Genomic DNA, 25,886 nt, shown 5'->3' with positions numbered 1-25,886 from the left:
TCTTTTTTGCTTCCTGCTCTGGAACTTGCAGTAAGGTTGCAGCATGTGATGTTTGCCTCTGGCTTTTTTTCTAGGGAACACAATCTAGGAGAATACCTGATGATATTTGTCACGAGCATATTTGAGCTGTTCCCCGGAAGGAGGGTTACAAGATTTGGCAAATAAGAATACAGCATTGAATTATGAAATCCTGAATTCCAGATAAAACAGCAAAAAAAATTTGCTTAATATAAGTGTATCCCAAATATTGCATGGGACATACTTGTGCTAAAAACAATGTTTTGCTATTTATCTGAAATTCTAATTTAACTCTGCATCCCGTTTTTTATCTGGTAACCTTATCTGAAGACACCGAGAAATTCCTGAGGGAAGAGGTTTTGTAGGGTTTGAGGGAAGGGAACAGAGTAGGCAACATGGTACTCAACGAAGCTCTACAAAGAATGAAACAACATAGAGGCAGTGTGAAATGTAAAGAGGGGGTGAAATGGGAGACAGAGCTGTGCCGCAGTAAAGAAACTTAGGTTTTTACATTGGTAGAGGAGTGATGTGGTCACTTTTAAAAAAAATATAGATCAGTCTGATGAAAATTCTGAACGATGAAATTCTGAAGAAAAGCTGGTTGAGGGGCAAGATGGAAGGAAGGCAAGAAGGCCAGTTAAGAGGTTGTTCAGTCACAGATATTGGAGAGAACTAGGGCTTGGACTCAACTCATGGTAGTTGGGAATGGAAGGAAGTTGAGATCTTCTGGGAAGATAAAATTTAAAAGTCGTGGTGAATAACTGGACAGCATGGGAAGTGGTAAGGAAGAGGGAGAAATATGCAACGCATTCCAGCTAAGCACTTCTGCTTAGGTAACCAGTGTCGCCAACACCAATGGGAAGAACAGATTTAGGGGAGGAAAACCACAAGTTCAGTTTTCTACATGTTGAGTTTGAGAGGGTCTGCATGCGTTGCAGCAGAGAGATCCCAGGAGTGGGTGGGCGTAAGAATCTGGGTTTGGGCCAGGATGGACAGGACCACTGCACAACCCCAGAGTGCACCATTCACATTGTATGCAGGGACTATGCTGCATCATATTGGCCCTGAGGGTAAGGATGTGAGTGGGTGTGGGGAGATAATTCTCCATGGGTATCATGCATTTCTGTACACCTTGTGAACAGAGGTACTGACTGCCTTTGTTCTAGATTATCTTTTGAAGGATGTTTGTTTAGCAAACAGCCTTGGAAGATAAAGAGGGTATCTCCCTTCAGGAAAAAATGTAGGGCTGTTTCCTATCCAGTTATCAAAGATAATGTGACCCTTTGGCAGACTTACTGCCCATTATAAAAGACTTGGTTCTCCTAAGCTCAGGGTTCCTTTCCTGTCATGCAACCCACTGTATGTGCAGGTGACCTGGCCCTCTTCGTATTACCCTATGGGAATTGGGGCTTGGAGAACCAACCAAATGCTGCTACTCTGCCAACTGCTATTGCTCTGAGTAATAAAATCCTTTGTCTCTGATCTAAGAGTCTTGTGTCCTCTGCCAGCATCCATGAAACTGTGGCAGGCTCACTTGTTGGTCTGTGGGGAGAATAAAATAGCAGGTCCTTCACAGTTCTTGACAGTGGGGAGAGAGGAATAATATTATAAACCTGAACCCCCATGCACCCATCACTCAGCCTTAACAATTGAGGATGAACAACTTAATGCTGTATGAATATTTATGTGTTATATAAAATAATGCTTTATGTCCATTACGGATAATTTTTCTTTTGCAAAAGTGATCACTATTTAATCTCCATTCCATCTCATGCATCCTGAGATAATAAAGATGTAATTGGTTCATTGCCAAATTAAATATCACCATTAGGACTCTGCTGGAAGGTACAAAGAGATTTTTCAGAATCTCATAAAATCAAAGCCAAAAAAGCTACAGCAGAAAGAGCAATTCTGGGAGTCAAAAACTGCTTGGGTCAAATTGTGTTTTAGTTTCCTCGTCCGTAACAAGTGAGGATGAAACAGAAGTTTCTTGAAGGCTTTTCTAGCTCCAACATGACATGGTTATTAAAAGAATCCTGAATGTTTGTCAGGAGAATGACCTCTGGCCCACACACTCAAGTAGCAGCTCTGCTTTGAGTCTGCACTTGGAGCCCACGCTGGCTCTCCTCTCCACAGACCCTCCTGCAGTGGGTGCTGCGGTGTGCCACCCACGTACCCACCCCCACCCCCTTTCAGGACTGAGACCCTCATTTCCTCAATTGCTCAGAGTGTTGGCAACTCACAGCCGGCAGCCAAGTCCCTTCCTGGAGACTACCCTCAGCTGGGGAGCACGCTGGTCAAGGCAGGGGTCTAAATGTCTAGTCCCTCTGCCCCAATCTGGGCCAGCTTCAGGGCCATCCCAGCTCCATAGGACTGTGGTGTCAGTTGAGGCTTCTGATGGGACTGAATCCCAGCTCATCTTCTCTTGCCGCCTCATCCTGCTCCCCAGAGTTGATTCTAAGAGCACATCCCCATAAACATCTTATGCCAAGTCTCTGTCTCAGTGTCTGATGTCTAGGGAGCCTGACCTTTGGCAGTGAATGCCAGGAGTGGTCCAAGAAAGAAGACTGTTTATAAATTGGATCCAACGACTATGATGAGCAGCAAGGTTGGAGTGGCAGCCCCGGGTGCTTGACCTGAGAGAGCTATCGAAACTGAGCAGGACCCTGTGGGACCTTCCAGATCAGACCTCTCCCCCGATGTCCTCTGCTGCAGCTCCTCTCTGAAGCACCCAGATAATAGTATCTCATGCATATTTCCTGAGTTTTTCAGATGCTTAAAAACCACCACCAAAGGGAAGAAATGAACTACTTGATGATTGAGAGCACGTGGCCCCCAGACCTTCTGGTGCCTGGAGGGTTGACAGTGTTGATCACCCTTTTACCTCAACATCAGCCAATCAGAAAACTGTGCACGAGCTGATCACGCACCCTGCAACCCCCCTCCCTTACTTAGCCTTTAAATATGCTTTGCTGAAACCCTTCAGGGAGTTCAGGGTTTTCTTGGGCAGAAGCCACTCTGTCCTCCTTGCTCGGCCCTGTGTTAAACCTTTCTCTGCTCCAAACTCTGACGTTTCAGTTTCTTTGGCCTCACAGTGCATCGGGCACATGAACTTGCATTCGGCAACACTACTGCGATAGTGACTAGAAGATGATGTCCTGAGGGGTACAACACACAGACAGTCAACAATGGTCTGGTTCCATCTATGCAACCAAAAGAAATCAAGACCGGATGAGAGATTTCTGTTTTCTGGTTCCTCATATAAGGACCTTAGCAGTTGCCACTCTGTCCTAAAAACAAGTAAGAGACTGAAAAATTAACTCTTCTTGGATCTGTCCGGGAGGGGAGAACACAGGGGAAATGGCTGCCCCTAGACTGGAGAGGCAGGCAGGTGAATACAGGAGGTCGCAGCTTCCAAGAGCAGAGTCAGGGGCTGAGATGGCCTCTGGAGCTGGTGTCCAGGTAGGAGAATCTGAACTGTGATTGATGAAGCATGGTGGCTCAGTGTGGACAACTCTGTGAGTTAAAGACTCCAGGGGTACCCAGGTGTAGGGGACCCTACAATACTGCAAGAGTAACCATGCTCCACCATGTGCCCATAGCAAATATTAAAGAAAAATCTCCTCTGGCTCTCTGCAGGGGACGGAAAAAGGAACCCTCCTGAAACATGCCAGAACATTCTCTTCTTCTTAACAAGGTCTGCCCTCAGGGGAAACAAGTTAATCAGAGCCTAACATGCTGGAGTATTCAGAGCCTAACTGACCTGGGGGAGGGAAGTACTCAACTCTAGTTCACTCTAGCCATCCTGTCCCACCTAAGGGAGCAGGAAAAAAACTAAGAAACTCTTGTCAAGTTCACAGTTCAGAGACACAGGCTTGAAAGCCTGAGACCTAATCATAGGACTACAGAACGCTCCCCACCCCCCCAACCACATTACCAAAGGCCTATTTACAGCAGTTCCTTTTACTCAGTACATCATGTCCAGCTAACAAGAAAAATCACAAGTCGTACTAAAAAGCAAAAAACACCCCACAATCTAAAGAGACCGAAAAAGCACCAGAACCAGACATGACAGGGATGCTGGAATTATCAGACCGGAAACTTAAAACAAATACGATTAATATTACAAGGGCTCCAATGGATAAAGTAGACAGCATGCAAGAACAGATGGGCAATGTAAACAGAAAGCTGGAAATCCTAAGAAGGACCCAAAAGAAATGTTAACACTATAATGAAAACACTGTACCAGAAATGAAGAATGCCTTTGTTAGCCTTATTAGTAGACTGTACATGGGCAAGAAAAGAATCTCTGAGCTAGATGATATATCAATAAATCCCCCAAAAAACTGAAAAGCAAAGAGAATAAAGACTGAAAAAAATACAGAGTATCCAAGAACTGTGGGACAACTACAAAGGTATAACATACATACAGTGGGAGAAGAAAGAGAGAAAGGAACAGAAGAAATAGCTGAAACAATAATGACTGAGAATTTCCCCCAAATTAATGTCAGACATCAAACCACAGATCCAGGAAGCCTAGAGAACACCAGGCAGGATAAATCCCCCTAAAACCGATACCTAGGTATATTATTTTTAAACTGCAGAAAATCAAAGATAAAGGAAAAATACCTGGAAGAAGTCAGACAGAAAAACCAACTTAACTATATAGGAGCAAATATAAGAATTACATCTGACTTCTCTTCAGAAACCAGGCAAGCGAGAAGAAGGTGGTGTGAAATATTTAAAGTATCGAGAGGAGAAAAACCCCGCCAACCTAGAATTCTGTAAATCCTGTGAAAATATCCTTCAAAAGTGAAGGGGAAATAAAGACTTTCTCAAACAAACAAAAACTGAGGGAATGTGTTGCCAGTTGAGCTGTCCTGCAAGAAACATTCAAGAAGTTCTTTAGAAGGAAGGCAAGCAATGTAGGTCAGAATCTTGGCTCTACGTAAGGTGAGGAAGAACACTGAAGCCGGAATAAGCGAAGGTAAAATAAAAACTTACTTTTCTTGTTCTTAAATGATCTAACGGATAACTTCAAAATAATAATACTAACAATGCATTTGATTATGCATGCTAATGTGTATATGTATTATATATACGCTTATGTACGCTTATTATGTAAGTGCAATGAATGACGGCAACGCTACAAGGGATGGGAGGGAGGAATGAGGATTATTTACATTCTCTCACCATTCAATCCATAATCATACTCCTTGGTATTTACTCAAAGGAGTTTAAAACTTATGTCTACATAAAAACCTGCACACAGGTGTTTACAGCAGCTTTACTGATAACTGCCCAAACTTTGAAGCAACCAAGATTTTCTTCAGCAGGTAAATGGATAAATTAATCGTGGCATATCCAGACAGTGGAATAGTATTTAGGGCTAGAAAGAAATGAGTTATCGAGCCATGAAAAGACTTGATAGGAAACTTAAGTGCATATTACTAAGTGAAAGAAGCCAATCTAAAAAGGCTGCATACTGTATGATTCAAATTATACGACATTCTGGAAAAGGCAAAACTACCGAGACGGGGGGGCAGGGTATATAGCTCAAGTGGCCGAGTGCATGCTTAGCATGCATGAGGTCCTGGGTTCAATCCCCAGTAACTCCTCCAAAAATAAATAAACCTAATTACCTCCCCCTCCTGCCAAAATAAATAATAATAAAGTAATGCAATAATAAATAAAATATTTTAAAAACTACTGAGACAGTAAAAAGATCAGTGGTTGCCAGGGGTTGGGGAGGTGGGGGCAAGGGAGGGATGTATAGATGGAGCACAGGATTTTGAGGGCAGTGAAAATATTCTGTGATACCTCAATGATGGATACATGTTATTATATATTTGTCCAAACCCAAAGGATGTCCAACACCAACAGTGAACCCCAAAGCAAACTATGGACTTTGGGTGATTATGTGTCAATGTAGGTTCATTGATTGTAACAAATGTAGCACTCCGGCGGGGGATGTGGATAATAGCAGAGGCTATGCATGTGTTGGGGTGGGGAATATATGGGAAATCTCTGTACCTTCCATTCAATTTCGCTGTGAACCTAAAACTCTTCTAAAAAAAAAAAAAAGTTTTAATAATAATAAAAAAGTTTACCCCCATTAGAGAGTTTACACAATAATTTTTTTTAAAGTAGGTCATTAGGAGACTGAGAGCAGCCACCACAACAAAAAAATTTAGAAATCTTTTTTTTTTTTTTTTTTTTTTTTTTTTATTTTCAGACCTGAGCCAGTTTTTAGATCTAGAACCTGCTAATTCCAGGACGGCTGAATCCTTAGGAGGAAGGCCTTGTACCATCACGGCAAGTATAAATGGCAATGATCCCCCTAGTCCTTCCTCCCTAAAAAGTAAGAGCTATTTAGTTGGGTAATTGTGCACTGAGAAAAGAGTAGTATCCAGGTATTTTGAGGATACAGGGTCCAAGTTGATATCGAAACCTGGAAACTGAAAGTGTTACTGTGGGCCTCCATTACAGCAGGGATGAGTGGGGACAAGGTAATAAGTGCTCCTGGCCTCGGTCCAGCTCACAGCTGGTCTCCTGGGGTCTACAGACTTTCCCAGTGGTCATTTCCCCAGCCTCAAATGTGTAATTTGAAATAAACAAACTGAGGGTTGGCAGAAACCTCACCTCGGCCTGCACATGTAGAGGTTATCATAGCAGGGATGGCCCAAATCAAACCCTTGAAACTGTCACCCCACCGCGTCTAAGACGGTAAATCAAAAACAATATCACATCCTGGGGGAAGATAGCAGTGATTCATGCCATCCTTAAAAAGCTGGAGGGTGTACGCTGGCGCTCCCTAACACCTGTCTATTAACTTCTCCCTCTGGCCTGAGAGGGACCCTGGAGGGTACCAGTAGACAGCAGAGCGCTCTACCAAGGTGCACCTTCAGCTGTGGGTTCTGTGCCACGTGTGCTGTTTTGCTAGAGTGAATTCACACTGATTTGCACATGATACGTGGCCAGGGATGTGCGTTCCTTTCTAGCCCAATCAGAAAGGAGAATCTGAAACAGTTCTCATCATGTGGAATAGTCAACAGTGTACACTGTTACTGCTCTAGAACTTCCCCTCCTTCTGTTATAATGTAGAACAGGGGACCTGGATTCTGGCCACGCTGCACGGTCATCACGTTGGTCCACCTTATAGATGACATCGTGTTATTCAGACTGTATGAGCAAGACGTGGCTAATACACAGGAAGGCTTGCCTTAACACATGAGCTCTACTTTCTGGCATTACCCTGGTGGGTGTGGGGCGGGGAGTGATTATGGCCTGGTAAGGGCGGGAGGGGTCCCATTTGCTTTTGCTGGCATGGGTAGAGCCTTAGTGTGTGAGTGTGTGTGTGTGTGTGTGTTTGGGTGTGGGGGTCCTGAAGTAGAGAAATTATCATCTAAAAGTTTTCCGCTTTGCTAGAATGTTCCTTTCATGGCCTTTGACTAAAGAGAAGCAGACTTTCATTGGGGCTTTTTTTGGTCTATGTACATTTGTGTTTCCAGGTTGCCAGTTTCTTGGGCTCCAGGTCTGGGATACATGAGACAAAAAAAGAAAACTCAGGGGACTCACCACTGTGTTGTTCCTCAGATCCCAGGGCCTCCAGCTAGTCAGATACTTGTTCTCCACCTTTCAGAGTCTTCTTATGTCTGAGTTTTGGGTTGTACATAGTGGCAGGAATAGGGAAAACTAATATTCCATCTTCTGGAAGAGTGGAAGTCCAGAAGTGTTTCATCCACAGACGTGAGATCTCCTATAACATAGCACTGGAACCAGAGGGTCACTTTACAGCACAGTAGATACAGAAGTGAGCCCATGACTATGGGATCCACTGGTCCTTCACATACCAGAATACCCAGAAAACACCATCCTGATGGAGCAATGGAACGTCCTCCTGAAGGCACAGCTGAGGTGCTAGGCTGGAGTTGACACCATATGAGGATGGGGAGCTATCCTCCCGGACAGAGTACGTACTCCCTCACCTGTCATTACATGGTGCCATGCCCCCAGCAGGTAGAGTGCTTGGGTCTGGAGAACACGGTGTATAAATGAGAGGTCCCACTGAACATCACTCCAGGTTTCCACTTCCTGCCCCACAGTTCTGGGCTCTGCAGATTTAGAGGTCTTGGTTCCCAGAGAGTGAATGTTTCCACCCAGCACCCTGGGTATCTCACGCTGAGAGGCCAGCAGGAAAAGACCCTGATCATTAGGAGGAGATGAGTCTGCTGTTACGTGGTGACAGTAGAGAAGAATATGGCTGGTGTGCAGGTGATCCATTTGGACATCACTTGGTTCTCCCTTGACCAACTCTGCTGATAAATTGGCAAATGCAGCAGCCATGGCCTAAGAAGGGCGTTATAATCAGGGACTCAGACCCCTCAGGGTAAGGGGCTAGGTCATCCCACCAGGTAAGCCACCTGGACCAGCAGAGATGCTTAGGAAGGAAGCTAGAGGAAATCTAGAACAGAAAGTAGAAGAGGGAAGTTATGAGCAGCAGTTGAGACCCACTGAAGCATCGTTTGTCCCCCTAATCATCCTCTTCTAAGTTCCCCAGGGAAAAACCTTGCGAGAAGAATCCTCAAAGAACTGCTTCCAAAGTTCACACAAATCAAGCAGATTCAAGCAGTCCAAGGGCTGGACTGTGGTGGAGGCTCTGTGTGCTGCCCAAGTCCCTCCTCGCCTGCTCAGGATGAAGCCCTCATTTCCCCAGCTGCTGAGAGAGTTGCCAGCTGACAGTCTGCTTCTGAGCCCTGCTTCCGAGATGGCCTTCAGCAGAGAAGGTCCTGCCTTCTCCATGGTCCTGTTCTCACATTTGTGTGTTTGTTTGTTTGTTTTAACAGAGGTACTGGGGATTGAACCCAGGGCCTCGTGCATGCTAAGCACACGCTCTACCACTGAGCTATACCCTCCCACTCTGTTCCCACATCTAATGACAAGTTGATGTGGAGACTATAAACAATCAGGACAGTCTGAAAGGCCCATCCCAGGTTCAGAGCTCTCCATCAGATCGCCTGAGTCTTTTGTTGTGACTGTATCACAACCCAACTCTTCCTTCTGCCCAATCCTGCTTTCTTCACTTCCCTTATGTGTTGATTCCCAAGTCGCTCCCAGTAACCTTACTGCATGCAAAGATTTGTTTCAGAATCTGTTTCCTGGGAAATCTGACCTGAGACGTCTCCACAACACTCCAGAACAGAGGCCGCTCTGCCTTTGAACGGGCCGGCACGCAGGCTGTTCTCTGGAGCCGAGGGTACCGCCAGTCCTGGGACGATCTCTAGATGCCCAGAGGCTTTACTGAAACCCTTCCAAGGAAGGAGTCACTGACATTCTTGTGAGGAAGAACCTAGGAGGAAGGGAGGTACACAACAAGAAAGAGATGGATATAAACTCACAGTTTCCATCAAGTTTAGGGCCTGAATTGTATGCTGAGAGAGAGGGGTTGCAAGGAATAAAAAGGGTCTAGCCAAGCCATTTCATCGACTCCCAAGGTCGAGGCAAGGGAGGGTCTACAAGCTGGTGATGCAGGGGTCACTAAATGGGCTGTCAGTTCCAGGGTACAGAGTATCCTAGTGACTGGGCCTCACTGCTTCCTTTCAGGTTGGGAAGGGGCAGCCAGGCTTAAAGCACTGAGTGACCAACTGACCCTTCTTTTCCTTTTCTTCCCTGTGCTGTGAACTGACTGACAGTCAGGGTTTTGTGTCCAGTTGCAGAGTGACAGCCGAACCTCCACTGCCCTGACCCCACTGCCTTGTTCCTCTTTTTACTACAGAGTCAGGCGTTGATGCCTTCCTCCTCTTCCACGTCTTAAACTTAGGTGGAATTTAAGTTGAGAAGATTCTTGGCTGCAAAATGGGTGTGATCTGACTGAGAGGCCATTGAGTATATTTTGAACCTTCAGAATACCTGAAAAACATAGTTTTGCTCTGGATGTGCCCAGACATAGAAGAATTAAAACTATTTCCAAGGGTTCACAGATTAAGCAGAAACCCACAAGACTTGGAGGAAGCAAATTTACTGGTGAGACATTTTTATCCACTCCACTTTGACCTTATCTTAACTAATTGCATCTGCAGGGACCCTATTTCCAAATCAAGTCACACTTTGAGGTACTGGGGTTTAGAACTTCAAGCTATGAAGTTTTGGGGCTAGGACACAATTCAAGCCATAATACCCAGTGAGGATTGCGTTACTGCCCTTTGCCTGAACCCCCTGGTAAAGAGAAGAGAAGGGGTTAGGATGGCAGGAAATCTGAAGCTGTTTCAGACACATCTAGATGGTAGCTTACTGGGAGTAAGTGAAAAAGAGAGCTCAAAGGTGGTATTAAATACCAATTAACCAGCAGACTTGTTGGACAATCACACCTGATAAAAAGTCATATTTCCATAAGACATTATTCTCTTAGTAAGTACTGGCAGCTGGCACCATACCTGAGATTATGGAAGTAAAATATTTGATTTGTTTGGTCAAGTCCAGAGGGCTACAGTCTGCATAGTAAGGGAATGAATTCACTAGAATTTTTGTCTGTGCTTCTCCAAAGAAGATATACAAAAGGCCAAAAAAATCACGTGAAAAGGTGCTCAGTATTGTTAGTCACTAGGGAAATGAAAATTAAAACTTCCACCCACTAGGATGACAAGAATCCAAAATACGGAAAGTAACAAGTGTCGGTAAGGATGTGGAGAAACTGAAACTCACCTACGTTGCTGGGAATGTAAAATGGGGAAGCTGCTATGTAAAGCTGCATGGTGATACCTCAGAAGAGTTAAACATGGAATTCCCACATGACCCAGAAATTCTACTCCTAGGTCTACACCCCCCAAAATTGAAAATAGACACTCAAATCCTTGTACGGGAATCTTCATAGTAGCGCTATTCACAGCAGTCAAAAGACAGAAACAGCCCAGATGTTCATTAACAGGTGAACGGATAAATAAACTGTAGTTACACGTGTACAATGGAGTATTATTCAGGCATAAAAGGAATGAAGTACTGATACAGGCTACCATATGGATGAACCTTGAAAACATTATGTTGAATGAAAGAAGCCAGACAGAAAAAATCATACACATTTTCCACTCCCCAGTCCTAGGGCAAAGGCCATCACTCATGCAAAGTCGCCATCAATGTAGAGGTGATTTACAATCAGCAATCCAGGGGAGACAAAATAAAACAAAACCCGGATTTATAGCATGTGCCAAATTCCATGGTGTAAATACTTCTAACGTGGCCAATCTCAAGCTGCTGCAAAGTCACTGAACTCAGAGATAAGAAGAGATGTGCAGAATCAGCTCTTAGGGGTTGGTACAAACTGGCTCCGGCACCAATTCCCACCCCGCCCCCTTCTGCCCCCTACTTCTTACCTTTAAACTTCTTCCTGGAAGCTGGTTGTCTTTTTTCTCCTAACCTACTCCTTCCAGAATTTATCAACAGATTTGGTTTAAGAAGTATGCTTGGCACATAGGTGTTGTTCAATAAGTATTTGGTGGACGAATGAAAGAATAAATGAAATCATCGTTAGTTGCTTCACTGACCTTATGCGTACAGTGAAGGAAACGTAGTTGGTTTGAAAGGTACCCAGAATTAGCAAGGGCACTGCACATGAGTCAGAAAACTTAAGTACGAGACCTGGCTCTGTCCTCTAATATCTACCTCCCTTGGGACAAGTCCCTTAGGGGCCCTGGGCTTCATTTGGATCATATGTAAAATGAAGCTAAGAAGAATCTGCTTAATGCGGAGAGTTGCTGTAAGAATCAAATGAAATAATATATAGTAAAAATTCTACGATGCTATTTTCTTGGTATCACCGCACAGCAGAATCTGAAATTTATAAAAGCTACGAAACAGTTTGTAAGGACATTCAACAGGAAGTAAAAGTTTAATAAATGTAACTACTGACGCAGGGTAGTGAGCACAGGCATTGGGTCAGACAGATGTGGGTTTGAAAACGGATTCTGTCACTGATTTGCTCTATGACCTGAGGAAATCACATCACTAAAATGCAGATAATAATACCTACTCCATCGGGTTTTGGCAAGAATTGTAACGTGACAGTTTAAGAGTCAAAATAGGCTAAGTTATGCTGGGGTAACAGATGGCACTCAAATCTCTGTGACTTCAAACAATAAAGGTCCATTCATATTTCCCAATCATAATACGTGTTCACTGTGTTCACTGCAGATAAACTTGGGGTCGGGGTTGGGGGATCCGCTCTATAATGCTTCAGGGTCCAGGTGGACAGAGCAGCCTCAATCTGGAACACTGCAAGCTGCCTAAGTAGAGGGAAAGCAGGTCTTACACCGGCATGGAAGTGATACGTATCATTTCTTCTTATATCTCATTGGCCAGAACTAGTCAGATGTCCCCACCGACCCCGAGTCGGTCAACTACAGACCTCCCTGAAATACTGCAGACAGCCTGAAATATTGAGGGGACAGCTTAACATCTACCCCAGATAGCATACATGATAACCCTTGGCCCATTTAAATGCTTCTATTTTTCCTCCCTTTCTAGGTATGAAGGAATAAGATGCTTTCAACCAAAAAGCTTAAAATTTATTTGATCCGTATACATTGTGTAACTGCTCAAGAGTTTCCCTTCGTAGTTTTATGAATGTGAAGGAGGGGGGAAAAACCTACTAGTTTAAAAACGGGCCCCAGAATTTCATTAGAAAAAGAAGTGTATTTTAATTCACATCATCTTAGAAAGTCATTTTATTGGGGGAAAATAGCCTCACATCAGGGTGGCTGGGCTAGGAAAAGACCTTAAGTGCAATTACTGTACATTTTAAAGAGAAAAGAATTTAAAGTTTCTTGAAGCAGGCTGGGAAACTTTCTAGAAAAAGAGATTCAAATAATTAATTTAAACTAACCTGCTCTGGTACCTAGCAATGTAGCTCCACTCCCAAATCTTCAACAAAAACTTGTTACACTTTTGGTAAGTGGTGTTTGTTATGGGGTGGGGGATCAAGAGAAGTTTGTGGAGTTAAGTCAGGACAAAAAGAAGAGAAAACTTCAAGCACCATCAGGAATTTAGCAGCAAACTATCACAAGAAATAAATCCCCTGAGAAGTCTTAGTTATTCTGCGAGGAAATGCTGAGTTTCCTAGCCCAGTAAATGAGACATTTTAATTTAAATATTAAAGGGGAGGGTAGTCCCACTAAGCTGAAGGAGACAGAGCTCTCCAGGCTGCTGCTAAGAGACTGAAAAAAAAATTGTACAGACCTCCAATATTGTTGAGTTTCTATGAGGATGCCATTGGTTAACATTTAAAAAAATCAAAATTGAAGTTGATTTCTTCAAGAAATGTCAGCATCTTATTAAGAAAGATCCAGCACATGAAGTACTGAAATGAATTCCCTGGGGTTCTGTTATGTTGTAGGAAGTCAGGCATGTTTCTCTTGGGCTGAGGCTGGGAGCCAGCCCTGCCTGTGTTCTTTGTCCCTAAGCATTCCTCTGCTTTCCTAGCAGTTATTCAGTAACCCACAGCCCCTCCAGGGCATTGGAGGCAGCACGATGAAAGGGGGTTAATTTACCTCTACATGCCATGTATCTGCCTCCTGTCAAACAAAATGACATTTCTTGAAATCCAAGTGGAATTTAGATTTATAATAAACTTAGATGTGAGAGGTTTGAATTGTTTGTAGTGTGAAAGGACACATCTAAGTTTACTACATGAAAGGAAAATAAAAATAGAGTTGGTGTTGCTAAGAGAGCTCTCTAAAATCAGCCAGGAGGCCGTTAAGGAAGTGTGACTTATGCATGTCTCAGCCTGGATGGAATGTGACCTTTTGACCTGATGAAGTTATCCAGAACACCTGCCAGAAACTCAAGCTATGAAAGAAATAAACAGGGTTGTTCAATGGAGGAGCAATCAAGGAAGGCCTCTTGGAAAGAGTGGTCAAGAAGGCAGCTCTGAGAAGTGACATCTGAGTGGAGATTCGGATGTGAGTGAGGTAGCTATGCCCATAGCTGAGGGTGGAGGGTTTGGAGCAGAGGGAACAGCCAGTGCAAAGACAGACACCGAGAGGAGGTGCTTCAAGCTGGAGGGTTTGTAGATCTCATTCTAATGCTCTGACGCATGAGACCCAGTTCTAGGCACATGTTTTATAATGGGGGCTACAATAGGGCTTATTGTTGTTTCATATAGCAATACTGGCACAGCAGTAAACAAAAAGTATTTTTTAGTCCTCCTGCAAAAAAATTATTCATTTTCTGAAACCTAAAAAAGGCCCTTGTTTTGCATGTTAACAGAAAAATAGTACATAGAGCCAGAAGAGGTGTCAGATATCATCTAATCCAAAGTCTCATTTTCGAAACGAAAACAGAGGTCCAAAAAGGTGAAATGAAATTCCCACAGGAACATGACTTGATAGTGGCAGAACTAAGATTTAAGTCCAAATCTGAAACTCCATATGCTCTTTCCCTAACAGACTGAGGATGAACTCTTGGTAATTGGCAGGCACTCAAACTGTTCGTATTAAATATTTGTTCTGAAAATGATAAACCTGATTTTCCTCCTCTGAAATGCTTCCCACTTAAGTTTTCCATCTAGCTTGAAGCTCTCCTAAATTCAGTTGTTAAAAAGGAAACCAACTTTGAGGTGTTCACCCTCTTTCTTACCTGAAGGTGCAAGCAGTGTGTGTAACACCCTTTGGCCACCAGAGGGAGCTGGAGACTCCTACTCAGAGGAAGTGGTCCTGCTTCCGAACCCGAGCTCTGCCTGAGCAGCCTCAGAACCTTCCAGGCTGACTATGGGGAGGCGGAGCTCGAGACAGGAAGTGGAGGCGGGGCTTTGGCTCGCACACCTGTGGCCCCTCCCACTTGCTCACCTGACTGGCCCGGGGCAGCTGAGTGAGGTTACTTCACCTTTGTTGAACAGCTCAGCCTCAGAGGGCCAGGTTCGCCAGAGCCGGCTTTACGAGCAGAGACACTCCCGCGCCAGCACCACCTCGCAGTATTTATAACAACGATGAATGTGGGGCTTGGGGGCCAGGCCAGAAAGATTAGGACTCACTCTGAGGAGAGGTGACCGAAGCTTACAATTCTAAAGAAAGTATGTCAGGTGGTATGAGCTTACTTACCAATTCGCAGAGTATCAGAAAGAGGAAGCACCGCTGAAGGAATGGAAGGGACTTTCTTTGGAGGAGCAAAAAGAAATGCCCCTTACATGGAGTGAGGGGTCAGCAAGGGCAAGACATTTGTGAAACCACTGCCCTCAAGCCTGATGACTTTGGCCCACGATTGGCTTCGATGAGTCCAAATTCGTGCACAGAATCCTGACCCTCCCCGAGTGTCTCTGAGAGGCTCCTGGGCCAGGAGTAGTTTATAAGATGTGAAACTGTGGGGTTTCTCTCCTTCCCACCGGGACGCTTGCTGCTCTTTGGTGTGGAGAGTGAAGTAAACAGAAAAGAGCATATGTAGAAAACTCAGCATTTCCTCTCGGATGCCAGATACCTATATCCAAAGGCACCAAAGGAAGGGGTGCGTGTGAAGAGGCTGGTTCTTTCCTAATAGTATGACGTGGCAGAGGGCCTAATTACTCTACGCCTTCGTTTTTTCATCTGTCAAACAAAACAAATATCCCGTTTAGGACGGTTTCGCAATCCTGACAGACCTGCAGAACGGAGCCGCGCGGCGCAGGAGGAAGGTGGATAAACAGCCGGGTCCCAGCAGGTTGCCGAGAGGGCAGAGGGACACGCCCCCTCCACCAGCACCCCGTACTCCGATTGGTCCCCCTCGGAGGGGGCGGGGCCTCTATGCCCCCGCGGTGGGCGGGGCCCGGAGCGCTGGCCTAACTTTGGGCCCCCGTAGGCCTCGGGTCTGCGGACTCTCGCTGGAGTCACCGCCATGGCCGGGTGTGCCCGCGGGTCCGCGCGCGCCGTGCTCGCCTGCCTGCTGGCGCCGGTTCTTGTGGCCCTCCTGGTGGCGCCGGCGCGAGGCCGGGGCGGCCGGGAACACGCCGACTGGGACGCCGCCAAGCTGCTGCCGCCGCTGCCGCCCCGCGAGAAAGCGGCGCTCGTGGCCCGCTTCGTGACGAACGTCTGCGACTGGGGCGCGCTGGCCACCATCTCCACGCAGGAGGGAGTGCGCGGCCGGCCCTTCGCCGACGTCCTGTCGCTTAGCGACGGGCCTCCGAGCAAGGGCAGCGGCGTGCCCTACTTCTACCTGAGTCCGCTGCAGCAGTCGGTGGGCAACCTAAAGGTGAGCGGGCGGGGCTGCGCGGAACCGCGCGCCGGAGCGCGAGCCTTTCCACTGTTGCCTGAATTCTGCCCGGGAAGGAGAGCTGGCCTCTTACAGATGAGAATTTGAGCCTCGCCCAAACCCCTGCCTCTTCTCTCCCGCGCTGACCAGGCAGGCATTGCAGCTTCCCAGTTGTTGGGCAATTAAATTCCAGGAATTGCACACACGCCCTCGCCACCGCGCGACTCACTTGGGGTGAATTCTTGACCAGCACCTGGAGGACTTCTCACCCTCGAGTCGTCTTGGGGCACGGTGTCTCATTAACCGGGCTCCGATTATTAAAAGTTTTACGGGGTGTAGAGACGTTTGGGTTGTTTAGCACTTTGTCTAAGTGGCTTCAGGGATTTTCTTTCTTACCCCTCCTTCTGAATTAAGAATTTTCCCTTCAGCAGCAAGAAGTGAATGGCCATAGTGAATGATTATGGCAGTCTTTAGGCCTCGTGGGCACATCAGCTTACCCCGTAGGGAGCACAACTGATGGGAGGGCCCTGTCCTCACCTTTGCCCACCTTTTGGGGCAGGACCAGGTTGACACCTCGCTGGTGGACCCCTGCTGTGCCAAGAGCGGTGTCACAGGTTGGGAGACTAGAGCCAGACTGAGTCCAGGAACAGAGCCTGATTTGGGAAAGGGTCTCTATGACAGAAGATCCCAGATCTGAGGTTAACTTTGTTAATAAAGATAAGATGAAAAACCTGATAATTTGATGAAGCACCTGCTGTGTGCCAGGCTGACTTCTTTCCACTCATCGTCTCATTTAATAACCTTCGAGGTGGGTATTACCATCCTCATACTGCAGATGAAGAACTTGAGACTTAGGTTAGGTAATTTGCCCAAAGCCAGTAGCCACAATCGAATCTCACCGCAGGTCCATCTGCCTTCAAAACACAGGTCACAGACTGGTGGCCCATGAGCTGAATATGTCCCACAGACTGGTTTTCTTTGGCGCACGCAGAGCTCTGTTCTGTTTTTTTTTTTAATACATTTGAGTTTGTTGCCAACATTCAAAAATTGAGATTGCAATTAAAAAGTGTAAATTTCGGACTTCTTGAAAAATTGGACAGTCTGTAACCCTGGGGACCTGCATTCTCTGAGCAAAACCAGAAGCAGCTGCCTCCTTTATCCAAGGCAATACACCTCCATTCACTATTTTCTTATTCCCAGCCCGCTCCCCTCCCTTAGACATTTGTTCATAGTGAGCTCATTCCACTCACTCCATCAGTGATGTTCAACCTTCGTTGCAAATACAGTCACCTGGGAAGATTTTCAAAAATACAATGCCAAGGTATTTTATTAAAAACTCATTTTATTAAAAGTTACCCCCCAAATTCCTCCCTGCTGCTGCTGCTGCTTTTTCTTCCTTAACAGATGCACTGGGATTGAACCCAGCACCTGGTGCACACCAAGCACACGTTCTACCACTGCGCTCTACCCGCCCCCTCCTCCCTGATGCTTCTAATGGTGACGGGGTGGATTGTGCAGATTGTCGGAATGAGGAAACAAACTCAGAGGTGCAGGGACTAGTCAGGTAATGGCTGTCAGGTAGAATTTGAGCCCAGGTCTTTGACATCTCTAGAAAGAGACAGTGGTGAGGAGCCCACCCAGGGTTTCAGGTCATGATGTGATGGCAGTAAAAAGGCATGGCCTACACATCGGACTGAGTCTGACTCTGAGTCCGTCAGTTAACGCGACAAAGTTGTTAATTTCTGCTTTCTACTTTTCTTCCTCTTTCTGACCTCTGTCTTCTTCCTATCTGCTCCTGTCCACTCCACCCACCAGATTTACATGAACAAAATACCACTCAGAATTGCCCTCTTCCCAGAAACCTTTAATAACATCTATCTTCCTAGAGCTGCGTAAGATTCACCGGGGGTGTTTGTTAAAAATCCTGATACCTGAGCTGGGAATGGAGCCCAGAAATCAGCATTTTAACAGGCTCTCCAGACAAGCAGTTCTTGGAAAGCACGGACAGGTGCCAGCCTGCAAAATACAGTCTTGACTTCTTAGCTTGGAGTTAAACCACCCTTACTACCCAAACTCCCCCTCAGCCTTGTCTCCAACCCCCTCTCCTCAGAAAGCCATTCTTTCAAGCAAATTGGGTTTCTCACTACTCACAGTCATGTCTTACACTTCCCCAGTTCCGTGTTTTGCAATTACCATTCCCTTTGCCTTTAATGCGTCTTCCCACTTCCATCCTGATTTTGAATATCATACAAAGCTCTTTAGAGTTTCCATATCACTCCAGGCTGTGCTGACATCTCCTTACACTGAATTTCAAATACACTTAACTGTATCATTCACTTGGCAATTAGTTATGTGCTGCCTTTTGACCTCTTCTGTGCCTTTGTTTTACATCACTTAAGTTTTGTTTATGTCTGAATTTTCAACCAGATAGTCAACTCACAGAGAAGGGAAACACCTTATCTGAGTCACCCCCCCCCCCATTTTTGGTCTCCTATAATGCCTTGCCTAATAGTCTGTAGATAGCAAATATTTGGCTAAATGATTCCAAGAAGATCTCTTTATGACTCACTGTTTTGATGGGTCACTGTGAGATGGCAAAATTCTCCCCACGAGACACTTGGCATTTAAAGCACTAAATGCAACATATGAATTTTGCTGTAATCTGTCAACAGTGCCATTTAGGAAGCTCATTTCTGAATAAGAAAGCATTAGAAATTTTGCTTGCCTCACATTTTTTATCTAAGAATTCTCTTGTTGCCAGAGCAGAAATGAGCAACTTCTCCAGTTTTGAAATCACATGACAGTTTCTGCTATCTTAAGATAACCAAGAAGCATGATTCAGCTACTTTCTTGCTTAAACTGTACAATCAGCTTGTTGAGCCACAGTGATATTTTTATGCACAAGTTTCATATTAGATCTAATCCTTTAGATCTTTCAGTGAAGACTATAGATTAGCCTTGTATTTGGGTGGTACTGTAATTATAATTCCTCTGGTGAATACGGGACAAATTAAGAGTTTAAGAGAAAAAAAGTTAAAATAATTCTTACCAAGTCAGTTAATTTTAAATATGAAACAGTGCCCCCCCCCCCCACACAAATTTTTTGGAGCAAGGATCAAGATCAGTCTCTATCCAAGTAGTAATTTTCCTGAGTGGAACGTGGTGTTTTTCAATTCATTGTTTCACGGAAGCACGGTCAAGTTCTGGGAACAGTGTGTATGCAACCTGTGAAATTTATTACCTCTCCAGAGACACTATTTCACACGACAGGGTCTTCATTTTTCTCTCCACAGGAGAATCCATATGCTACGCTGACCATGTCTTTGGCAGAGACTAGCTTCTGCAAGAAATATGGATTTGATCCCCAAAGTCCCCTCTGTGCTCACACAATACTGTCGGGAACTGTTGTCAAGGTAAATCGTTATCTTACGAGAACAGACACTGGTTTTAGAAGAGCATCATCTTATTAACAATAAAGGAAGAGATATTTTGAGAATAAAATAAAGTTGGTGATTGAGGTACACAGAATGTGTTCTAATATGTAATTTCATGAAAGCTAAAGGTTTTAATCAGTTGCTTTCATATAGGTGTTCAATAAGATGTTTATGGGGAAAATGAGCTATTTTTTGAAGCTGAACAGATGTAACAGCTGTTAAGCTCCTGTATAAGGAACATCTGCTCAACCAAAGTTCATAGTCATGTTGTACACTACACAGTACTTCCCGTTCTGGGGTTCCTTGTCTCCGGATTTTACCAGCGGCTGAGAGCACAGAGTGTACTAAGTGAGTTAACAGAGGAGTAACCATTATTAAATACTAGAAATGAATTTAGGCAGTTTGGGGTGAGTGCTAGAGGGAAGAGGTTCAGTAAAACCATGGGAAGGGCAGAGGATGAGGGGTCATGAACACTGATCCGACTGCCGAGCCAGAAGACCTTCCTTCCTGACCTTGTCAGTCATGAATCCCTCAGAGAAGATTTATTTGTGGTCTGGAAATTCCATGTAGGTGCATCTCTGGAGTTGAGTGTCCTTCACTGGAGGAGAAAGGGGGAGGGGCACAGGTGCTCTTGAGTTCCGCTGTGCCTCTTCCACAGACTTTTATCCTTTCTGTACGCCCATCTCCATGTTTAACATGTACGAGTTTTGGGATAAATGTGCTGATGTTAGATGGCATAAGCACTGGTAACATTTTATTATAGTACTTTGCATCAATTACTCTGATAGCTCAAAATTACCATTTAGCAGTGAACACTGGCACTCGTGATGGCTTCCCACTTCATCATAGTATGTCATCACCAACATTTGAACTCTCCACTGTTCTCTGCATTTCTTCAAGCTCCCTTTACTTTCTCCTGATTCCTTAAGATCAGCATTTAGAGTAGATCTTAAAAGTTCTCAGTGCAAGGAAAAAAAAAAGAAAAGGAAAAAAAGAAGAGAAGAAAATTGTAACTGTGTGGTGATGGATGTTAACTAAACTTGTGATCATTTTGCAATATATGCACATATCAAATCATTATGTTGCACACCTAAAACTAATACAATGTTGTATGTCAATTATATATCCATTTTTTAAAAAATTAAACTTAAAAAATCAGGACTTATCACTAGACTCTTTAGGATTTGTAGAATACTAGAATCACATATTCTTAACAGGCGAGAAAACAAAATGTGACTGCTATGAGGTTTATTTTATATATGTCGTATAGGTGAGTGAGACAGAAGTGGACATTGCAAAGAATTCATTATTCATTCGACACCCTGAGATGAAAAGCTGGCCATCCAGCCATAATTGGTTCTTTGCTAAGTTGAATATAACCAATATCTGGGTCCTGGACTACTTTGGTGGACCGAAAATAGTGACGCCTGAAGAATATTATAACGTCACATTTCAGTAAGTATTTACACATCTTTCATCTTTGTAATGTTGCAGCCCTGATCAGTGGTCCTCAACCTAATTCTAAAGCAAGGGGGGGAGTCTTAACCATTTTGTGTACCATGGATTCCTTTGACAAGCTGGTAAGCCTATGACCACCCGCCAAGAACAATATTTTTTAAATGCTTAAAACACATGAGATTATGAAAGAAACAAACTACACTGAAATACGTGTATAAAAGTATTTTAAATGTGTAATATAGTCATATGTTGGCTTTTTAATGAACACGTTAAATAATAAAATCCAGTAGTGAGTCCATAAATCTTCTGTACTTTCAGAGCAGTGAGGACTGAAACAATATTTTAAGACCTCTGCAACAACTCTACCATGTTGTGCAAGTGTCTGTGATTGCTGTGTTTCTGTTGGTGGCCGTCACTGATAGGCCATCACCACTGTGGTTTATTGCCTACATTCATTGTTGAAGAAAACAAAACATTTCAGAGCGTCATGAATATGAAAACTTTTTTCCATCCCAGTTTCTCCCCACCCCAGACCCTCTGAACTCTATCTCCAAGCTAGGACACCAAGTGGAGACCCCATTTGAAGGCTATGCTTATGCGATCCTGGATGGAGCCCAGTTCTGACCCGTGATGGTGCATTTTCTCACGAGAGTCAGACCTGGGTGCTTCCGTGCCGGAAAGGAGCCCCATCTGGGTCTGAGCATGTGACGCCCTCCCCTCCGTCCCCAGTCCTGTGGGCCCTGGTGGGATGGACGTGTGGTGTATCCCACCAGCAAGCTGACGCTTGTAGGGGAGGAGCCATGGGAGAGAATGAGGAGAAAAACGTAACCTGAAGATGGGAAAGGGGTGCGATGCAGATTCTTTCCAGTTAGGTCAGGGTTCAGATGAAGGAGCACAGGGACTGGTGCTTCTTCCAGGCGACACAGGTCACTCTGGCACGCCTGGCACTTCTAGGCCTGGTGGTCGGTGACACTAAGAACAGTAGCAGCAGTGTTTGTGGAGCGTCACTGGCTTGTCACTGATGAGCTCGCTGCACTCTCACGGCAGCCCTGTGCGTCAGGGGGTGTTTTTCTTCATCTCTGGGGTGAAGAGCGGATGCACAGAAAAGTAAGAAACTTGCCTAACGTCCCACAACCAGTCAGCGATGGCGCTGGGGTTCAGACCCCGGCCCTCCAGCGCCAGAGCCCTCCCCCGGCTTCTAAACTGACATCACACTGCCCCTCTGGTCACCGCGCTGGCAGCTGGCCAGGCTCCTAACCCAGTGTGATATGAACACCTTCTGCTTGTGGAGACGAGGGTGGGAATGCCACGCTAGCCCCGTGGCCGGGGTCTGGCTTCTTACATTGTTTATTCTTTTGTTCGTTCTTCGTCTGTTGCACAGCAATTCTGTGGTGCTCTGTTGGTTTCCCACCACAGTTGTCAATCTCTTCACAGCAAAGCTCAGGTTTTAGTTTTGTTGTTGTTTTTCCCTCTGTTCCAAATAGGGGCCTGGGACAGTGCACAGTACAGGCGTTTAGCAAATACTGACTACTGGTCAGGCTGGTAGCTTTGAGACAAAGATTTTCAACTTCTTTGTTTGATTAAAGAGTCCACCCATCATGGCGTTTATTCCACTGCCGTGCACGCCAGGGCTAGAGACTGCCTTCTGGACCCAAAAAGCCATCTTCCTTTATAGGAAGACAGAGGTAGCAATTACAACATCATGGCCAGGCGACAAATTATCAAGCAGGCTAGTCAGTAAGATGACAGACCCACTCTTCGAGGTTAAATGTCACTTATGCAGGACGTAACAATGTCTGAAGTACAGTTATCTTTGCACAGATAACATGTCCAAGGGCAATGCTTTCTTTAATAACAAAACAAATACGGGTTTTCCCTCAAGTCTCCATGCTGAATGAGAGTATAATAGATAAATTTGAGGTTCTCACTTTATCAACACCGATGAGTGGATCTTTTCTGCAGCTCAGAGGTAAGAGAGAGCACTCTCTCCTGTCCTTTCAAGAGGAGGACAAAAGACTAGCCCCACATGTGACAACCTCCCCACCCCCCTGGAGGCAGAACACCGGAATCCTAGGAATGGGCAGTGCCTTGAAGCTGACTTTCCCAGACAGGTGCCTCTGACTGTTGTTCATTTCAGAGCCCACGAATGGGTCCCCCACCATCCCACCCACCCAGCTTGCCACCAGAACCGTTTAACAGCCTGAGAGAATGTACAGTAGTATCTGTAGGGCCTTGGGAAGCCACTCCCAGGGGCTCGCAGGCATTCAAGGGCCTCCCCGAGTGGCAGCCACCTTGCACCGTTTGCCCAGATGGGTTTCAGAAGGTGTTATTTCTCTAAATACCATAAAGCCACCTGCATTTCAAACCTGTTTTCACTCTGATGGGGTCTTTTGAGAGAACTTCAACACTAGGCCCATTTGGTAGGGCTCATACGGGGCCTAACTGAATACAGTTCGCCTTGCTGGACTGTTGGGTCAAGACCCACAAGCATATTTTCACATTGAATGGAAGGTTGAAATGTTTACCCGAAGTGTTTGCGGACATGCTTGAGTAAGTAAGCAGCTCTCTTAAGTATGAGCAGTTGCCTTTTCTCACTGTTAAGTCTACGCAGCAGGCCTCCGGGACGCCCACGCGTTCCCTGGCAAAGACAGATGTAATTTGCCTTTCCCTGGACATGGATTTCCTGATGGCCGTGGTCAGGGCTGCAGCAGGGGAATGGATCAAGGTCACCTCCCTGGCTGGGCACTGGCTGATTACTGCTCTTTTGCCCTAGTGTTTGGGACGCCTTCGGTGTCTTTGTCTTTAAAACCTTCAGATACTCTAGAATGAGATGATCACAGCAGCCACGGCTTCTACTTTGTGTTTTGTCCTGGTAGCGTCTGCTAGTGTGTCAGCTGGGGTGCTGGCTAGGATGAAGACCCCTTGGCCTGAGCCTAAACCAGAACTCAGGGATCTGCATTTCAGCAAACTCAGGCGATTCTTAAGCACATGAAAGACGTCGAATTTTTTTTTTTTTTAAGAAATAGATCCCCAAATGGGTTTGTTTGATTGATTGATTTTAACACCTTTATTGTGATGTGATTTCTCTACAGCAAACTACATATATTTCACATGTACAATTTGACGAATTTTGACAGATGTATACACCAGTGAAATCACCAAGAATGTGGCTGAAATTAACTCGAGATCTTGAACTTTTACATCAGAGGTTTCTCTAGTCCTTCCCTAGAATGAAATAACTTTTTACCATCTGTCAACTCAGTTTAATGAAATAATTTTTCCTCCTCTGTCTTCCCCTCTCTAGGTGAAGCAGCATATGGTGAATTTAACCACACATGCGAAGCGTCTTAGGAAATTGCATACAGACTTGGGGCGCTTAATGTTTCTCTATGGAAAGCTTCCCAGAAGATTAACCAGTTTTCTGTCACATGCTGGTTTGTTTGTTCGCTTGCTTGCTTGTTTACAGAATTGAGTGGGATTGTTACTGGATTTCTTGGAAGATGAGATTGCTAGATATGTATTTATTTTTTCATATTTTAAAGCCATTTTCATAGAGACATCTTTTGTTATGATCAAAGGTTTTGTTCCATCACTCCCAAATGGTTTTCCAACGGTGATCCTTGTAAAGGGGCAGGTACCAGATTTAGATTGACCATTGGCGTTTGAAAGTACTCAAGTATATGTTCTCAATTCCTGGAAACCCCTGTGCTGGGGAGAGGTCGTCCCTCCCCAACGGCTGCTGCCTGAACCCATACTGAGGGGTTGGCACATGTTACATACAGTGCACCTGAATAAATCTTGCCAAGACAAACAAACAATGATGAAACACAAATGGAACGTCCCACTCATGGTCCATTTCTGTCTGACAGTCCTTGAGCCAACGTAGGGCAAAACTATTTCTTTTTTTTTTCAAAACTATTTCTTATAAAGAACTTTTTAAAAAGCTTTTCAAATCCAAGGTGATAATTACCTAGAACAAATTAAGTTCATAAAATTTCCTGAATTTGATTTAACCAAAGAAGTTCATAAAACTTCCTGAATTTGGTTTTCCCAGCCAAGCGAACACTGTATAATCAGTTTCCTCCACTCAAAATATGTACACAGAAGCACACATATTTTTTTTTTTGCCCCAAAATGGGATTGCAAAAGAAAGGAGGGAATTTTGTGTGTCAGTTGTTTCGGGTGTTCCTTTACAAGTAAAGTTAACCTGGACATGGACCAGCTTAAACCAGGGCCGAAGTCCATCCCCCAACCACTCTCTGTAGCTTTTTTTTTTTTTTTTTCATTAATGCTACTTTGAACACTGACCTAAGACTTCCTCAACTGCTTTAAATGGCTTCTAATGCTGTTACTACCTAAATCTGGTCATCAGAGGGACAATAACATGACTTTAAAAAAAATCACTTTTCTTCAGAAGAGAAGAAATTGTTTACTTTTATCACCTGTATATGCGATTTCAGATGACGATGTGAGATCCCTCATAAAGAGGTGTATCAGGAATCAAGCAACTGAATCCTTAAATGGCTAAGAGAGAGGAACTTGAGTACTAGTTTGAAAACAGCTTCTCTTTAAGAAAAATATGTCTTAAACTTGGTAGAATAAATTTCTTATCCAAAGCATTAGTAATTAAAAGCATTATTTTAATGAAATGTGTTGGATTTATTTTCTTAAACGTAGATGTTAACATTTATTACGTTTTGTTTCATTGTCCACAGTCAAAACTCTCCTGTGTTTTCATTTTAGTGGGCTGTTAAATGAACTTCTGGCTGC

At 44.6% G+C, this 25,886-nt stretch overlaps 1 protein-coding gene and 1 long non-coding RNA gene across 4 annotated transcripts; one reads left to right on the top strand and one right to left on the bottom strand.

Moving 5' to 3' along the window:
- Positions 1-5,734: 5,734 nt before the first annotated feature.
- Positions 5,735-15,697, bottom strand: LOC116148081 (uncharacterized). Of its 2 annotated transcripts, none has more exons than XR_010377536.1 (3): positions 15,105-15,697; positions 9,191-9,367; positions 5,735-8,482 (listed from the first exon to the last, which is right to left on the bottom strand). It is a non-coding gene; the product is annotated as an uncharacterized LOC116148081 (long non-coding RNA). The 2 variants fall into 2 exon arrangements; XR_004131547.2 differs by lacking the exon at positions 15,105-15,697 and adding an exon at positions 14,644-14,761.
- Positions 15,698-15,811: 114 nt separating this feature from the next.
- On the top strand, positions 15,812-25,399 carry CREG1 (cellular repressor of E1A stimulated genes 1). Of its 2 annotated transcripts, XM_010984453.3 has the most exons (4): positions 15,815-16,224; positions 19,518-19,637; positions 20,929-21,113; positions 24,421-25,399. In XM_010984453.3, the coding sequence occupies exons 1-4, from the start codon at positions 15,871-15,873 to the stop codon at positions 24,422-24,424; spliced, it is 663 nt and encodes a 220-aa protein (XP_010982755.1). In that variant the 5' UTR covers positions 15,815-15,870; the 3' UTR covers positions 24,425-25,399. The 2 variants fall into 2 exon arrangements, with proteins under 2 accessions (XP_031291704.1, XP_010982755.1); XM_031435844.2 differs by lacking the exon at positions 24,421-25,399 and having other exon boundaries at positions 15,812-16,224; positions 20,929-21,117.
- The last annotated feature ends 487 nt before the right edge of the window (positions 25,400-25,886 follow it).

The sequence above is a fragment of the Camelus dromedarius genome, chromosome 23, assembly GCF_036321535.1.
Source record: "Camelus dromedarius isolate mCamDro1 chromosome 23, mCamDro1.pat, whole genome shotgun sequence".
Classification (NCBI taxonomy): Eukaryota; Metazoa; Chordata; class Mammalia; order Artiodactyla; family Camelidae; genus Camelus; species Camelus dromedarius.
Note: the sequence above shows the minus strand (reverse complement) of the source record. Positions and strands in the feature narration are given on the sequence as shown.

Excerpts from the sequence above, each read along its gene's own strand:
- CREG1 (XM_010984453.3), top strand. The coding sequence starts at position 15,871 with ATGGCCGGGTGTGCCCGCGGGTCCGCGCGCGCCGTGCTCGCCTGCCTG. Across the intron at positions 16,225-19,517 it reads AGTCGGTGGGCAACCTAAAG|GAGAATCCATATGCTACGCT; the intron begins GTGAGCGGGCGG and ends TTCTCTCCACAG. Across the intron at positions 19,638-20,928 it reads TGTCGGGAACTGTTGTCAAG|GTGAGTGAGACAGAAGTGGA; the intron begins GTAAATCGTTAT and ends TATGTCGTATAG.